The sequence below is a fragment of the Hirundo rustica genome, chromosome 6 (assembly GCF_015227805.2).
Source record: "Hirundo rustica isolate bHirRus1 chromosome 6, bHirRus1.pri.v3, whole genome shotgun sequence".
Classification (NCBI taxonomy): Eukaryota; Metazoa; Chordata; class Aves; order Passeriformes; family Hirundinidae; genus Hirundo; species Hirundo rustica.
Genome location: NC_053455.1, coordinates 5,354,855 through 5,372,896, shown reverse-complemented (window position 1 = coordinate 5,372,896; position 18,042 = coordinate 5,354,855). Strand labels below are relative to the sequence as shown.

General features: G+C 43.9%; 1 protein-coding gene across 8 annotated transcripts; it reads right to left on the bottom strand.

Annotated features, from left to right (window-relative positions):
• Window positions 1–975: 975 nt before the first annotated feature.
• On the bottom strand, window positions 976–17,264 carry PCNX4 (pecanex 4). Of its 8 annotated transcripts, none has more exons than XM_040068646.2 (13): window positions 17,137–17,214; window positions 14,570–14,623; window positions 14,242–14,345; window positions 13,208–13,934; window positions 11,320–11,499; window positions 10,717–11,231; window positions 9,799–9,899; window positions 9,528–9,650; window positions 8,958–9,321; window positions 5,466–5,569; window positions 4,010–5,046; window positions 3,320–3,506; window positions 976–2,966 (listed from the first exon to the last, which is right to left on the bottom strand). In XM_040068646.2, the coding sequence occupies exons 4-13, from the start codon at window positions 13,900–13,902 to the stop codon at window positions 2,715–2,717; spliced, it is 3,558 nt and encodes a 1,185-aa protein (XP_039924580.1). In that variant the 5' UTR covers window positions 13,903–13,934; window positions 14,242–14,345; window positions 14,570–14,623; window positions 17,137–17,214; the 3' UTR covers window positions 976–2,714. The 8 variants fall into 8 exon arrangements, with proteins under 8 accessions (XP_039924580.1, XP_039924579.1, XP_039924584.1 ...); XM_040068645.2 differs by having other exon boundaries at window positions 14,254–14,345; XM_040068650.2 differs by lacking the exon at window positions 14,570–14,623 and having other exon boundaries at window positions 17,137–17,222.
• Between the last annotated feature and the right edge of the window lie 778 nt (window positions 17,265–18,042).

Sequence of the window (18,042 nt, the reverse complement as noted above, 5' to 3'; positions counted from 1 at the left end):
GAGACACATGCGAGGTTGAGCTGCTGCTCTGACACAGGCAAATACCTGGTGAGCAGCCTAAAATTATAGACTCCAGGATTCTGTTGCCCTCAGTTTCATTCCTAATTCATGTTGATTAAAAAAAAAAAAAAACAACAAACCCCACCAGAAGAAGGGTGTGGTGTAGAGGCCAAGGGTGTCTGGTCTGTGCTTGGGATGTGTTGCTTGAGCAAAATGTGTGTTCAGGGTGAAATCCCTTCATTTCTGACACATCAGGACTTACCCTCGGGACCATTTCCCAGCTCTGCTGCCCTTACACTTCTCTGTGTGTGATCAACATCACAATCTAAAGCAAGGAGGTGTTGGGAAGAATTAAATAAAGCTCTGTACACACCTGGTTAGAAAACAGAGCAGCCCAGGGGTCACGTGGGGTAACAATGGGGTGGCCTGTCCCAAGCTCAGTCCCATTGCTGAGAACATCACAAAGCTGCCTTCAGTAATCCCAACAGGAGCCTGGGAACACAGACAATTCCTGAATTCCAGATAAATCAAAGAAATGTTTGGTTTGGAACAAGCCATGGTTCAGGAGCACACAAAGAAACCAACAGCTGAACAGGGACGCTTGGCTGCACCGATCTGTGGGACAGAACATGGAGTTTTAACTCCTGTTCCTGCCAAACCCAGAATGCAGACAGGTTTTAGGTGAGGGACTGTCAGTGACTCCAGGGCTGTGAACGCCCTGGGCTGTGCCAAGGGGCTCTGTGAGCTGCCTGTGACAGCAGGGGCCAGGATGTGGCAGGGCAGCACAGCCCAGCTCCACATTCCTGTGCTCCAGCAGGAACTCTGCCCGTCGCTAATTGTGCTGCTCCATCTGGTGCCAATCAGGATCTCTGCTGGAACACTGGACCCAGTTATCAGCGGCTCTCCTCAAGGCCGGGGACCAGATGGAGAGAACACAGAGAGAAAGGAAGGGAAAAGGATCACGGCTCTCTCCAGTTTTTTCTCAACTGGTTTATTCAGTTTACAAAAGACAAAGGATGAGGGCAGAAATTACAGCCATCTTCGAGTAAGTACTGCTGCTGCAAAAAAAGATAATTAAATTTTCTGTGACCATATGGAAGACAACAAGTAAGAGATTTACAATGAGGCAAGGGAGGGTTAATTAGATTTAGGAAATAACTCCAACTTTCCAGCTGCTGCAAAAGCAGCAAAGAACTGGAGGGAACTGCTTGAGGAGTTCATGACACTCCTGCAATGGAAGTTTTAAATCAGAGTAAACATTTGCCAGGGTAGTTCTTCTGAGAGGGAGCTGAAATAGGTGCTCTCTGCAAGCCCCTTCCACTTCCATGGCTCTGTATTTGCAGATGCAGCTCAGGGCCCAGAACAGCACCAACCTGCTTTGTTGATCCACTACACCACGTGCATAGTTTTTAAAAATCATTTCTGGCCGCTATCAAAAGGAACAGCCAGCAGCCAAGTACAAGGTTCTGTGGCAAATTTCATCTGAGACAAAAGGTCTTAAAGGTGAAGAGTAAAAAGTAATGAATGTGCTTGGAATCAGACAAGACTGGGTGTTCCAAACCAGCACTGCTTCAGTTATGGAGCAGGTCTGATTTGAATTATTTCTGCAGGACTAGGAATTACAATTACCTACTCCCTGCTCAGCATTTGCCTACAGTGTAACCACTGCCCTGCTGAGAAAACGCTGTTGTGTGCTAAGACTGGTGGCAGTGAACAGGATAAATGAGCCACAGGAAACTGGACCTGGACCTGTTTTCAAGGTGACCTTTAATGTTACAAACCAGCTGCCTGAGTCTGTTCCAGCCTGTAGTGAGGTTCAAAAAAATAAATTACTTCTGGCACAGACAGCTGGATTTTCACCACCCCACCATCATCAAACTCTCACTCCATATGTGGAAGTCTGGTTAGAGAGGTGGGCAGAGGTTGGAAGTTAACAAGATATATATATATAATTTATATGGATACTGGAAGAAGGAGATGAAGTCATACCATTCGTTCTTAAAATTTCCTCTTTCCCCTAATTATATATATTTACTTCTTTCATCAGTAAACTCACTCAGGCTATCAAAGTGTCGGAGCACATGCTGGTCTATATAAATTCTTTTTACCAAAACAAGTAGTTTGGTAAAATTTGTCCCTTAAGAGTTTACTTCAGCTAAAGCATGGCTGATAACTCACTACACATAAGGAAGATCAGTGAAAAGTCATATAACAAGTGCTAGAACTGAACTCAGCCCAATATAATATGGCCAGAATAAAAAAAAAGAAAAATCATATAAATAGTCCTATGTACACTTTGGTTGTACAACTCTGGGGTTGACAATACTACAAGAAGCTGTAACCTGACTGGCAGTGCAAGTCACCTGTCCAAGGAAAAAAAATAAATCAGAATGCACCACAAACAGTTAACGATCAGAATGATGTTAGTGATCAGAATTATGGTAATGATCAGAATTATGTTGCTCTTCTCTAAACTGGAGAAGAGAATTTCAGTACGTGGCTCATCGGCCGCACAGGCAATGGTGTCTCGTGTTCCAGCAGCAGGAAAGCAGTCCCCAGCTTCCTGCCTGCTGAAGGTTCTGGCCAGCACCATCCCCGTGCCGAGGGCGTACGCCGGCCTGGCAGCGCCACCCCATCTTAGCGCACGAATTTGATTCCCACCACGCGGAGGAAAAAGACAAACCAGTAACAGGCCAAACGGAAAAAAGGGCAGCCTAGAGGAGGGGCAGCTGCAGGAGCTGCGAGGAGTACACGGGGTAGCCCAGGGGCGGGTCGGCCGCCTGCACGGTCAGGTTGCGCAGCAGGGCCGGGTGCGCCTGGATGCTGTAGCGCTCCTCGTCATCGTTGGTGGCATAGAGCAGCTCCCAGGACAGGTTGGCCCATTGGCCTCGCACGGCCTCAGCGTTGAGCTTTCCCACCTGGACTAACAGCTCCTGCAGAGTGAGGACTCGCCCCGTGTAGATTCCCTACAGGAACAAACAGATCAAGGTGTCCAGTGCATTGTCTGAGAAGAGGCAGGAGCATTTTGGTTACAAAGTGCCGAGTGAGGCTTTGGGACCACGCTCTGTGAACAGTTTAAATGCTTTTATAAAGTATAAACCAGTCCCTTCAGTTCAATTCCCTCACTGGGATATAATCAGGAAATATCGCTGCATCTGAAGAACAGAGCAGTGGGATTTTCAACAACAGTGGTGCCAGCTCCTCTTTAGTACAAACCAACCTTGCAGAGCCTTTGTGTTTTAGAACACAGTTACAAGGGAGAAAAAAAGAACCGTGAAAAATAAACTCAAACTTTGACCTAGTAATTTTTTCTCCTTACCATGCTTGGGTCATGCCCCAGTGAGAACAGGTATGGCTTTTCCTGCAGAACTGCTTGCTGCCACTCCAGGTCTGACACCAGCCCAATGTACCAATCGTTTTCGTACTCCTCCAGGTAATTCACCAGCTCCTTGAAGTTCTCTACTGGGCCTAGGCTGGCTTTGTCCAGCATAAGTTTAAAGGTGTATCTGTAGGGTGCAGAACATGACACAGTCAGCTGTGTGGCCAAGACAGGAGGGAGAAAGGCTCTTCAGGCCACAGAAGGTGGAGAGGCTCCACCAACTCTGTCAGTCACTGCTCGTCAGCTGAGTCACTGCCAGTCAGCCTGGGTGAGCTAAAAGCTCACCCACATGTAAAACACATCAGCTTAAACGTCTCTCATTCACCTCCAACAATTCCCCACTGCCTGGCAATACATAGTGCCAAATATCCAGATCCAGCACAACTGTTGAGATCTGGGAACAATGAAAATAGGTTGTTTTTCCCTTAACACAGCAGATTGGAGGCAGCTGCTGTGGAGGAGAAGAAAGAAGGAAACACCATACCATAGGCTTCACTGCCTGCAGTCACGGGCAATATTTCTGTAGGAAAAACCTACCAATAAATTTCAACTATATGGGTTTAACAAAACATTACTAATGCAACACTTCTCTATATAATTTTTCTGATCTCAGGAAAGGTTTTCTTTTACCTGAATGCTTTTAATGCCAGCTGGAAGAGCTCTGGTTTGCCTGTTAGCCAGTCCAGGCCTGCAGACCAGGGAATGCCACCAGTGTAGGCCCTGAACACGTGGCGAGGGGCAGGCACAGCGTTATCCAGGCCAAACAGACCAAAGCAACACGACAGCACCCCGTGGACGTACAGGTCTTTCAAAGCTTTATCTTGCATAAGGTCTGTGAGTAAACTGGAAGGCTTCTCTTTCAGATGGAAAAAGTCCAGTTGGCTCAAAACAAAGTGGTACCAATCCTCTGGAAACTTCTGCCTCATTTCACTGACTTTGGAAGAAGGCACTGGTGCTGTCCTCCATTCTTCAGGGATGCTCAGCAGCTCCGAGTAAGAGCAACTAAATTCTACACGAGGTAAAACTTCTGCCTGTTTCCCTCTGTCCACAGCAGGCAGCCCAAGCACCACAGCCCTGTTTAACTTTTCTTCTGGTGACATTTCTCGTAGGAAATCTTGGCCCTGTGTTTCTACAGACCCTGGAATAGACAGGTGCACTTTTGGTGTCAGTTCCAACTGCCCAAGCTCTTTTCTGTCTCTTGTTCTGCTACTGGGTTCAAAATCAAAAATGTCACTATCATCAGTCCAGTCCTCCACTGTATCAACACTAAAGCTGTCTTCTTCCCTCAGAGCTCTGGATCCTTTCACTGCACCACTGTGCTGATTCTGTGGAAATGATCCTTGTTTGCTCTTGTTGGCTCTGCCTGGGCTTTCCCACGTCTTTGATTTTTTGTAACAATACTGGACAAGCATCCATACAAGCACTTTAACAAAATCATCTTTCAGGTGCTTTAAATTCTCATGGGAATCAATTATTCCAGATAACACATTCCTGGCATCAGAATATAGCCGCACAGGAATAACAGTACAGGGAGTCAGGATGTGTCCAAAGTGGGGATTGGGAGACAGAATCCTTGTGTGCTCCTGATGTTCAAAAGCCATTTCAAAAATTTCATCCACTCTGTGAGCTTCAGCAGCATGGCAGGATGTTTCCTGCAGTTCTAGCCCCTAAAGCACACATGAAAACAGCTTCCTGTTAGTCTTCACCAGGACAGAACTTTGAATGCTAGCAAGCTGTTTGCTTGTAACAGAATTATTCTGAACAAGATGATTGTCAGTATTTCCAGAACTGAATCTACAAATCGATCCAGAGACAATAACAAAGCACTCACTCCAATATTAGGCACAGATCAATGACTTAAATAAATCTTTGCCTGATGCACATATTAACCAGCTTAAACCTATTGTGTCACAAGCTAAATGATAAAAAATTTCACACCCGCTACTCATGTAAATTGCAAGACTAATTAGTGTAACACTCATCTTAGAAAATGAAATGTGAATCAGTTACACTGCTGAAATGTTACACAGCAAAACATTTGCACGATTTCCAGACATCAACATCTCAGTGCTCAGCATGCAATTACCTTGATGTTAACACCACAGTATGTGAAGCCTTTTTCCAGCACCAATATCCACATCAGCCTGTCCTGAAAGCGGCACAAATAATGCGACCCGGGCAGAGAGAGACCTAGCCAAGAAAAAAAGCCAGACAAAACTAAATATTACCTTTTCTGCACACCAATGAAAGGATTCAACAGAAAACATAAACAATTTCTGCATTAACATCACAATCAGTTAACACTGGCTAACTAGCACCTTAGAATCTTGAAGAAACTGGCTGAAACTGCAGCTTTGAAAAAGCTGTGGGAAGTTGGGAAGCCTCACACAACTGCAGGACGACATTATTTAATCCAGACTAGGTGTGAACAAAAACTCTACCCTCAATTCCCTTTGCAGAGATGACTTTCATGATTAAAGATCATTTTTGGCTGCATTTCCAACCACACAATTCCCACTGTTCTCTGGAGATCTAAAATCCTTCTTACTGAGGATATATTAAAGAATTATGATATAGCACAGGAGTTTCCTAATGGCCCAATTTGCTGTGGCGTAGGAAGTTTATTTGTTATCAGAGAAATAAAAATGTAACTGAACTGGAATTTGAAAATCGGGTCCTGAACAACAGCAAATTAGTACTCAAAAAAAAACCCCAAAAAACCCACCCAAACTTTTTTTCTTTTTTTATCTACGTCACAAAAAGAGCAATGCCAAATTTCCTAAGAACTGGTGGTTATACTGTATTTAATGTCAATCCTCCTAACACAATGGTTCTATTCTTAAGCACGACATTTGCTGCCAGTTTATGACCTGCTTCTGCTGTCTTTCATGTCTGGTGACCACTCACTTCAGAGAATTTTAGTTTTAAAATGCTGTAAGATGAAATCAGTGAAACCAACCATTAAGCTGTAGTTAAAATTTAAATAACCTTTTCTATCCCACTGAGCTAATGAAGTGCATTTTCTTGCTAACATTTTGCAAAGATTTTAATTTCTTTCTTGCTAGAAAGCTACTAAAACTCCTTTACACAGAAAAAACTGTGGCTTTAAATTAGTGACACACAAAGTGGTACTGCTTCCTTTTGAACTCATCTGAGAACACCACAGTTTTTCTTGCTTCAAGACATTCATTCACAGATTTTCCCATTAAAGTAGAGACTTTTTACCCCTCATGACTCGTCTTTTAAATTATTTATTTTGAGGCATACATGCCATCACAGTCATGATGGGAATGGGGAAAAAAACCCTATTAAAATATGTGTATATATATAATATAGAGAGATATAAGAGATAACATATATATGACGTATAGATATCATAATGATATAATAACTATATCTATTGTACATATAAAATACGGATGGTCTAATGCAGCAGACAAACTGAAGTAGGAACTTCTTCAGGGAAAAAAGACTTCCTAGTTTTATTTAGTACTTCTCTCTAACCTCTCTCCAAGAGTGCAGCATGTTTCCTAGTAAAGCAGCTGGATATATTCTTCAGAAAAGCAAGATTAAGGTTAACTTCCACTGCCTTCAAACATTAGGCTGCTTTTTCCAGCCATAAGCCATTTTCCAAGAGGCTTATGTAAATATTTGCCTCTTGTCTAAGGGCTACAATCTTTTGATTATTTAGGTTACACAAAGGCTGTTTCTCAAGAAAACGACCTTGCAATTTTAGAACAGTTACTCTGTCTCCAGCTGGGATAAAGACTGGGCATTTCTTCACCTCTGTCTCTGCAATTCAGTCAAAACCCCATCATGATGCCTTTCACAGGCTGTAAACCCACAAGTGCTGCTACAATCCTACCCCAACTGCCTGCACAAGATGTGACATTAAATCCCATCAATGGGCTTGTTCTCAGCTGTTTACTGCTACTTAGGCTACACCGTGTATTTCACAAACATCCAGTCAATATGCACCACAACCAATTAACACAGCCAAATTAGCAAAGTCACCTTCTGGATGCTGAGTAATGGGATTGATGCAGAGACAGACAGACCTACAGAGAGCAGTCTGACACACATCCTTCTCTATGCTGTCTGGCTGAAGAACCCAATTTCCTGCCTCCAGTTAGGTGGGATCAATGCATTCCACCCTTTTTGTTCAGTATAGAAAGATTAGCATTGCTATTGTTTCATCACCATTTAGTATCTCCTTAAAGGTAACAAACCAGAGTTGTGTTTTTACAGGATTGTAACAAGGAGGCATTGTAGAATCATTAGCTGGCAAAGATGTCCTAGATCATCAGGCCCAGCCTTTAAATGCCACCATGTCCATGAAACTGTATCACAAACTGCTACATCTACTTGTTCCTTGAATGCTCCCAGGGACGATTACTCCACCACTTCCCTGGGGAGCCTGTTCCAATGCTTAACCCTCTGTTCCACAAAGAAATATTTCTCAATATCCAGTATTTCCCAACATCCTGAATCTCTCCTGGTGCAACTTGTAGCTGTTCCCCTTTGTCCTATCCTTGTCTGTACAAGATGGATAAAAGTAACACCTTTTCCTGAGCAATCTCTGAATATTAGATTTAATCCACAGTGTGAAATGTGGTTTTCAACCCCAGATTCTCCTGTTCTCCAGCAAAACCATGTTTCCTAAAGTTTTTAGCTGCAATATTTCACAGAATTCACACAATGACTAGATTGGAAGAGACTTCAAGATCATCAAGTCCAACCCAGCTCTAACACCTCAACTAAACCATGGCACCTACTGCTACATCCAGTCTTTGTATAAACACACCCAGGGATGGTGACTCCACCACCACCCCAGGGAGACCACTCCAGGACTTTAGCACTCTTTCCATGAAATACTTTTTCCTAATATCCATTCTATATTTCCCTTGGCACAGCTGAAGGCTGTGTCCTCTCATTCTGTCAGCTGCTGCCTGGATAGAGACCAACCCCACCTGACCACAGCCACCTCTCAGGGAGTGGTGGAGAGTGCTAAGGTCACCTGTGAGTCTCCTTTTCTCCAGGATAAACAACCCCAGATCCCCAGCTGTTCCTCATAGGGTTTGTGTTCCAAGCCCCTCACTGCCTCCTCTGGACGCGCTCAAGCATCTCAACGTCCACCCTAAACTGAGGGACAGAGCTGGACACAGCACCCAGTGTCCATCCTAAACTGAGGTGCCAGAGCTGGACACAGCACCCAGTGTCCATCCTAAACTGAGGGGACAGAGCTGGACACAGCACCCAATGTCCATCCTAAACTGAGGGGACAGAGCTGGACACAGCACCCAGTGTCCATCCTAAACTGAGGGGCCAGAGCTGGACACAGCACTCAGTGTCCATCCTAAACTGAGGGGCCAGAGCTGGACACAGCACTCAATGTCCTTCCTAAACTGAGGGGACAGAGCTGGACACAGCACCCAGTGTCCAACCTAAACTGAGGGGACAGAGCTGGACACGGCACTCGAGGTGCAGCCCCACCAGTGCCGAGTACAGGTGAAAATGACCTCCCTGCCCCCGCTGGTCACAGTGCTCCTGTGAGAGAGGAAGAAGCTCCTGTACGTACCCAGGCCGCCGGCCGCCAGGGCAGCCTGCAGCGCCGTGGCCAGGCTGGGCACCAGCTGCCGGTAGTACACGGTGTCGGAGCACACGCAGGCGCTGCCGCCCACGGGGCCCGGCCAGCTGCGCAGCGGCCGGGGGAAGCCCACCAGGAACACGGGCAGGGTGAAGAGCGGCAGCAGGGGCGAGGAAAGCAGCGCCGAGACGGCCACCAGGGCCAGCAGCACGGGGAAGAAGGCGACGTTGAGCGCGATCAGGGCGGCGCTGGACCTGCGGCGCTGCTTCTTCTCGGTCCACGACGTCAGGAGGATGGAGATGGCAAAGTGCAGCTTGGAGAGGAACTGCAACAGCCGATCCCGCAGGAGACCGACCTGCGGCGGACAGGAGGGAAGCGCACGGTTTGTAGCCTGTAGCACACACAGCACAGCTACAGAAATTTGAAGACAATGATTATCATTGGTGTTAGAATATATGTTAGTACAGTTTTTAGCTTCTATCTGCCAGGTTCTGGGAGAGGGCAAGGAAACAGAGACTTCAGGTAACAACTATCTGCTTTATCTCACGTTATGAGAATTACCAGCAAGAGTTTGATTCCTGTATCAAGGCTCCTGTTCCACCAGAGGTCTGGATTAAGCACCAACATTTGTGCTGCTGACACAACCACCATGTCTAATAAGGCATTTTCTGTATTCTGCCAGACCTAAAATAGAGACATGTTAAAAATACATTAAAATATATATCTATTTATCTCTGCTTTCATGTCCTGGAATATTTCTTCCAGGTCACCTTGGTTCTCAAATCATGCAGAAGAGCATTTCTAAGGCTAACATATTTAAAATTCAAATTACCATCCTAAATATCCTTGTGAAGCCAATGGAAACAGACACGGAATGCGGGTTTTGTAGTGAATGGTCAAGTGACAGGAACGCTATCATAGCAAACGGAGACACTGCAATTGAAATAAAAGAATCACTGACCTCCTTCCAAAAACATAACAAAAGTCAACAGAGGTAAGCAGTCTTATTGCAGGATGGAAATCCCAGCATAAAAGAGAAACCTTTCCCATATCATCACCACAAACTCCTCTTTGTATTACACTCCCACGATATCAAACAATTTATTTCCACTAATGGCCCAGGACAACAAACATTTACATCAATGCTTAGTTCTTACTTGCTATTAGTTCTTTTGTCCTTTATTTGTTTCCCCAAAAGAAAACTCAAGTAAGTAAAACCAAACATGGAATAGCGATCATCAATCTACTTTCCCAAACTAATGATTCTTTATGAAATGAAATAATTTAAATCAATTTTTGGTTCCCTCAAAGTAGGTGCATTTGTCTCTAACCTACCAGAAAGGAGGCTCTTCCCTCTACTAGCAAGCTCTAAGAACCAAATATTTAGTCAGCTTGAAGACTTTCAATTCATTTTGTTTCCAAGTACATCTTTTCAAAAGTGGGTACTGCAGTTGTAACTAAAATCCTTTAAAAGGCCCTGCTTTCACAGCTGGGCTTTTAAAAGGCTCAATTTTTTAGGTTCACCCCTATAAAAGAAATAAATAAAATCACTTTCAGTTTCAATCACCTTCAAATATGCTGGACCAGTAACCTTGACCTCAATGCACAACTTAACAAGACATCAACAAGTACTTCCAGCCACTTGGTTTCCCTTGGTTCATTTACAGAATCTTGCACATACAGCATTTCTAGAGTTTCAATCTCCCTGCAAGCATCATCTAACAAACAACAGACAGTGGTGTATTCCTACCTAGTGTTAGTAAAATCCTCCTGACAACACCAACTTTCATTAGCCTTCTTTGCTTCTCCATGAACACATCCACAGTCCTGACATCCTTTGGGTAAAAGGGGTTTCGGAGGACTCCAAACAAGTACACTCTCTGAATCTCTCTAAGAATCCACAGAATTCCAAGCAATAGGATCAGAATGTAACTTGCTACGGCCTGGGGACTGGCTTGGGAAAATGACGAGGAGCCTGCATATTGATGCAGCAGGCTCGCTTCTGTGAGAGCAAATGTCAACACAGTCACATAGAAAATGAATTCCCTCCACCCAAATTGCATTCTAAGACCTCTGTGTGTATTTTTAGATTTGCTGGAGCCTAAATGGCTGATCAGGGTGTGTTTGAAGGCAAACCAAATTTCGCTTAGGTTAAGACTCAGTATGAACCCAAAGCCAGTCATGAAGAGGATCACACCGAGGGGGCTGGGAATGAAATACGATGCTATTGCTGTTCCAGCAGAAATGAGAAACATTACTAACAACCTGTGAAGGAGAAAATAAAGAAGATTTGCTTGAAAAGAAAAAGGTTATGAACAACACTGATCTATTTTACAATTGTATAAGCATTTACTTTGTGTTACTTGACATAGGTGAACCTCCCAGTCCAAACTCCAACAGTTGTTCCATTCCCCAGAGAAAAAGCGCATCAAGCGGGGGCAGAATTCCCATTGCCCACAAGAATGGCAGAAAAAGAAACAGGATGTGCAAAATCTGGTTTGTCTGCTCTAGAATGGGTGCGTTGACAGCAAACCTGGATAAAAGAAGAAATGGATTTGACTTCTGTGAAGGGAAAAATAACTTCCACGTGGGAAGACTTAACTGCTATTTAATTACTACAGCAAATCCCAAAGTAAAAACATTACACATTCAAGCTATAAAACCTAATGAGTATTTTTTCAAAGGAAAAATAAGGACATATATTTATGCTTGGGACAGTAACACATTAATTAGAACATCAGAACACAGACTAAATTTTCATTTAAAATATTTGAAGCCTTCAGATGAATAGAGTGAAGCAATTATCCTGATTATTTTTGTTACTGTTGTGATAATACACTTAAAAAATACTTGTGCAAAAAAGAAAGGTTCACCGGCTCCAAGGCCTCAACTGTTTAACAAAAAATTATAAAGTATTTTTCCAGAAACACAAAAGCAAAATTTTATGCAATTTCAAGACCTAAGATCTAAGCTTTAACACTGGAAGAACTGGCATGTAGCCTGTACACTTGCAGATAATGCTGTATATTCCTAAAGAGTTTATTTCTACATAAAAGTGTCAAAATCTTCCTGCAAAAACACCAAGATCAGTATTAGAAATCTGCATAAATTCTAGCCCACACGTACTTCACCAGTTAAAGGTAGCAGACTGCCAAGATATTTGCCTTCTCTATACTTTTTAATAAGTAATCAAACCTCAGAGGAATTTTATCAGGTATTTCTTAGTGTCTTAATCTCCTCAGGAAATGGAATATAAGAATTTGGAGTCCAAGACCACATGTATAATTCTCATACCTCACCTGAAGTGGCAATTAGGATAAATCATTAACAAAGATATCTCACAGTGCAAAACTAGCAAATTCAAACACTGTTGTTTTTAATGTATCTGAAGTACCCCAACCATAAAATGTGTGCATGTGACAAAGAACTATAAATATCACCTGATAGGGAGAAAGAATGCAGAGAGTAAATTTAAAAGCATCTTGTTTTAGGAGCTGATATTACAAATACTTCAGCTAAAGCACTGATCTGAAAAACAGAAATGTGACTCTCCTAATTTGCAGACTGACACAGCTCTTTCGTATTGCAAAAGCATTTAAAAATCCAAGTTCAAAATTCCTATAACAAAGCCACAGCAATGTTCCCATTTGCTTACCCATTCATTAAAACCCAATTCAGAGGGTTGTTTTTTCCTTTTTTTTTTTTTTTTTTTTTTTTTTTTTTTTTTTTTGAGGGGGGTGGCGAGTCGCTTTGTTTTTGGTTTAGTTTTTTTTGCCTGTTGTATAAAAGCCTTTGCTATCACTTTACAGAGCTTAAATTAGAAAGTATCCCAGGATGAAATCTGGACATAAATCCAGTAATCCTGTCTATTGTAGTGTTTAGATTTATGATTCCAGGTCAGGAACATGTGTTTTCAAAACACAGCCTTTAAAACGATACAGATGCAAATGCTCCAATACAAAAACATGAAAAATGACATGGTAGAAGATAGTTTTACCTATCTCTTAGTTACAAACTGCCCTTCCTAGTTCACATGGAATGCTATAAAAATTTAAGCACCTTTTATACACAGTAAAGAACCTCAATTTTTATCATACATGCATCGATCTTTCTTCTTTGTAGTCACTGCAGTTGATCAGAATCTCAAAAAAATTTTCCTGGGAAGAATAATTTAACCTTTCCCATCAAAAATACACAGGATAACCATCCCTTTAAGTGGCTAAATGCATTATTACGTTTACCTGTGTGCAAGATCCACCGCAATAAAGACAAAAATGTAGAAAGGTCTCATCAGAGCAGTGATTTCATAAGTATCCAGTGCTTGGAAAGTGGCTGTTTCCGTGGCTGTGTTTATGATTAAAGAATACTCTCCTATACATATGGTCACCCATCCAAACACAAAGATCACAACAGTTCCTCCAATGTTGCTATATAACAAGGTTATTCTGTTTGGCAGCAAATACCAAGTTCCCAGCCCACACAATACCCCTGCCAGAAGGGAATGGAATACAGTGTTGATTATGTACTTCTTGCCAGGAATAATAAATTTTACTGTCTCTGAACCTACACAGCTGGAAAATTCAAATTCATCCTCATCTGTCAGGGTATTCTGAATTTGCATTCTTTCTACTGTCACTGTTTTCTGCTTTGCATAGAGGTTTGTCATCTGAAGGGCAAGTGCAGTAACAAACATGAGTCCTCCTGACAGCGCTGCGGTGCAGAAGTCCTTCATCACTCCCAGCTGGTACAGGAGTGTTCCCACTCCTCCCCAAAGCCATGGTGTCAGGAAAAGGATAATCTGGTTCACATAGATGTAAGGAGGGGCACAGTAGCCTAATTTGAACCGGGGACCTCCCAGCACAGTCTGAGGGAAGCGCTTCAAGAAGAACTCCTGTTTGTAGTCATTGAGCAGGGGTACATCTGGCCCCATCCTCATGGCTCAGGAATGCTGGCTGGGGATCATCTTTCCTGTGTGAGAGCAGAAAGGAAGACGTGGACACATTACTGATTCTGGAACTCTGAACCCAGGGAATTCCTGTGTCTTCTTTTTATTTACCAAGTTACAGTGGAATTCTGACATGTTGCTGTTAGAATTTCCCAGAATTCAACTACTAAGCAAACATCTATTTTAAAATGTGAATGCATTCTTTCATCTGAAGGTTGCAAATGAAAATATATAACCTGTTCTTGGGAGATGATAAAACCAACCCACTGCCCCATCAGAATACCTTCCTAAAACTGACATTCTTCCCTCCCAATCTGATTCAAATCACACCTTGCCACAGACCTCCAATTCCAAATCCTGTTAAGGATCTCTGCATAGTCTGTGATTTCAATGAACAGCCACACAAGTGCAAGGACATAGGCACACAGAGGTCCCTGTAAAAAATCAAAGCTTTATGGATTAAAGCTTTTTCCACATAAATATGTTACAAGAATGTAAGCAGAAGCATTACAAATTGTTTTCCACATCAGCATTGATCCCGTCCTCCCTCCACAGCCCAACTGCACAACAGGATCTCACTGTAACATAGAACTGTAAAATAAACAGCTCACTTTCTGCTTCCTAAAACATATAAAAAAATAAAAAATAAACACGATACTTTTGAGTTGTAGCAGAATCAGCATATATTCTTCTTTGAGCCAACGGAAAGAAGCTGAAAGAAAGGCAAGAAAAAGACCCCTGTAGATATTTACAATGACCCATCAAACAGAAACAGGTTTGAATACTCTTTTAGAGAGGATCAGGCAATGTAGAAATAATGATTGTAAGGTGTTAACTATGATATTCAAATATAATTCTATGCTACTGATCATGAAAGCAATAGTCTATGAGTGACAGGCAGAAATACTCGAGCTAAGAAACAGGGTGAAAAAACAGCACAAAAAAAGCAGTGCCAATATTATTAATAATTCTAAAAAAAGGGATGGTGTACATTAGGAGATGTGCAAGGACTGAAATTCTGACTGACTTTCTCCCACTGGACCTGTACAATCTGATGAATATTCACTGCCATCACTGGTGAGCCATTAAAAATTAAATATTTGGCTGCCCCAGAGTCCTCAAACTACTGCGATCCCTTTTTTCTACAACACCAAACATTTCTGAGCCCTTCTGAGAACAATTCACCCCATTTATTTAAACAGGTAACAGTCACTTGACTGTTGGTAGATGATCATTTGGGAATGAAGTTGGAAACAGTGTAAATGAGATTTTATGCATTATCATCACTGAGAATTTGCATTCTGCATCCACTGAGACAATACACTCCACCATGGAAAGCAGGACCCCATGGGCTCTGTAACTACTCTTTATGTAGGCTGTGGGTTGTTTGTTTTTTTAAAAAAATTAAATATTGCAAACACAGGTTTTTTGGTCATACCATTTCAAGCCACTAAATACTTCTTAAAAGTAAGGGGAAGGCAGCAGTCAGTCCTACTGGAACTAATGGAAAAGACACATGTTGACAATGGAGAGGGGAATTCATCCCAGTCAGCTCAGGAATTTGAAAATGTAACAGCGACACACCCAACTAAAACCAAATTTCAAATGTAATTATAAAATATCACAATTCAGTCAGTCTTCTTTAGAAAAATAAGCACTGTTTAGAGGGTCCATGGGTGTGGAGCTCAAGTTGCTGGGATAGTTACATGCAGAAGAAGATTTATAGGCATGGAAATGACAGAAGCTGAGTTTAAAAAGAAAACAGAACCAATAGGTGCAAAGTTTTCCTTGAAAAACAGTTTTTGGGCAGCTGTGTTTTTCTGCTCTGAGAGGGGCTATTTTTGTTTCAAGTTCCAGTCTGCATTTGTGTTTGTCAGTTTATATTGCTAACCAAATGTTAACAAAACTTTCCTCTTACAGTTTCTGTGTAAACAATAAGCATCTTTGTGTGAGACACAAGAATCTACGCACGTAAACAATATAGCTGCACTCGGCTCTGCTCCAAAACGAGCCATAAAAAGAGGTGAATTTATTTGCTGAAGCTCGCTAACTATGGAAACTCTTCCCTCTGCTGTTCTCCTGGCTTCCAACTAGTCAGGTAGCACATCAGGACTTCAAAGAGGGACTCGTCCATGTGTTATTCCTGTGCAAAGCCCTAGCAACAAGGCTCCACACATTTGTGAGTGTTTACAGGACCTGGCTTCAATACACATTCCTGACATACAGGCCTGGCCCCACTTGGACAGCTTGCCTGGATACCCAAACAACCCCTAGCACAACAGTCTGTCATCATCAGGGAGGGGATCCGTGCCACTTGGATACTATCACAGCAAGGATGGAAGAAGGGCTTTAACACCCTAAAGTCACTTCACTAGTTCTCCCTGCAATAACCTCATCATGCCCGTATTACAAAGGGAAACAAAGCAAACCTTTCCATAAATTCAGGCAGGAATTCACAGAAGGGCACGAATTTTCGTCTAAATTAACACCATCCTTCACGTGGGCTGATGTTGGATCAGCTGAGCTTGGTTTGCTTTTATTTTTAGCAGATTACAGAGGATGTGTACAGCTGTCTGCCACTTAAGCAGCTGAAACACACAGGGCTTAAAAATCCTTACCTCGGTGGTCTTTACAGGTGTTTTCATGAGAGGATAAGTAAGGGTTACAAACCACTTGCTAGCCAAGCTGGAGGAACAGGTGGGAGGCGAAGGGGAAGCTGTGGCATCCCCTGTCCCACCAAATCCAGAAGCGCCCCGTGCCCACCTGTGTGCCCGCACACCTGGTTAAAGCTTCCTGGACGAACATCCATGGCTAAAGACCCCACTGTGCTCCAGGCCAGCTTCCAGCGAGGAGCCGGGTGAACAGGCTGGGAGCCTCTGCTCAGCAGTGCTGATTCCATTCCCCAGCGAGAGCGGGGACTCGGCATTTTAGGACAACACACCCCGTCCAGTTTTGGGATGGATGAGCATCCCGGGATCACCCTTGGGAAGAGTGGGTGGCCGCCTCCTCCCGAGGCACCTCTGCCCTGACCAGAGGGGCTCCCACCTTGGCCACCATGCTTCCCACCCACCCACCCACCCACCCACCTCTCCTCAACTCTTCTGCAGACACTAAATAAAAACACCCAACACCGAGCGAGTACAAAAAAACACCTCTGCGGTCTCCAGAGGGGAAGGGCCGGGGGGCAAACCCGCGGCAGGGAGCCTCGGCGGGGACGGCACCTACCTGCGGCCCGGGCTCGGAGCGGGGCAGGAGCCGGCAGGGCAGGGGGCCGAGCCGGCGGCGGGAGAAGGAGGAGGAGGATGGCGGAGCGCTGCCGCTCTCTGCCCGCCCCTTTTTCCCGCCCCTCAGCCGCCGCCGCCATTTTGCCCGCCTGAGGCAGGCGGTGCGGACGCGCAGCCTGCGGGAAATGGCTCCGGCCGGTCCCGGGGCTGCTGCCGCCGCCTCCTCGGCGGGGTCGGTCCCGGAGCGCTGAGGGGCCCCGGTGCTCCCGCCCCCTCACGGCGGGCAGCAGCCCGGAGCATCCCCAAAGCAATCCGGGTGGAAAAGATCGCCGGCATCACGGAGTCCAGCCCGTGACCGAACACGCCGTGCCAACCCGGCCGCGGCACTGAGTGAACAGCTCCAGCGGCCGTGACTCCGCCGCTTCCCCGGCCAGCCCATTCCGATGTCTAATCATCCTTCCTGGAAGAAATTCCTCTAATGTCAAATTTTCCTCCCCTGGCACATCTTCAGACTGTGTCCTCTCATCCTGTCCCTTGTTCCCTGGAAGCAGCTCCCGATCCCCACCGGGCTTCACCTCCTGTCAGGGAGTTGTAGAGAGCGAGAAGGTCCCCAGCGTTCTGACATTGTAACAGAATACCCCCAAAAGTTCCTTAATCTTGAATATTAATGTATTAACTAATGTTAATGTATTAATGTATTAACTAATGCAAGACGGGAACGCTGGTTTTAGCCTCAGGTAGAGCCAAATGCTGTTTTTTTTCTAGGTTAAGTCAAATTGAGCATTCAGTGGGAAACTGAAATAGAAATCCAAATACTGCAGTGTTATTTACCACTTCGAATTGCACCCGTTAAACATTGAGGATATTTAACAGAGCTAGCATGCATAATGTAATTTATATCTAATGG

Coding starts and splice junctions, on each gene's coding strand:
- PCNX4 (XM_040068651.1), bottom strand. CDS start 13,902: ATGAGGATGGGGCCAGATGTACCCCTGCTCAATGACTACAAACAGGAG. Junction 11,232..11,319: donor CCTATGTCAAGTAACACAAA/GTAAATGCTTAT, acceptor TCTCCTTCACAG/GTTGTTAGTAATGTTTCTCA. Junction 9,322..9,527: donor CAGGAATCAAACTCTTGCTG/GTAATTCTCATA, acceptor TGTCCGCCGCAG/GTCGGTCTCCTGCGGGATCG.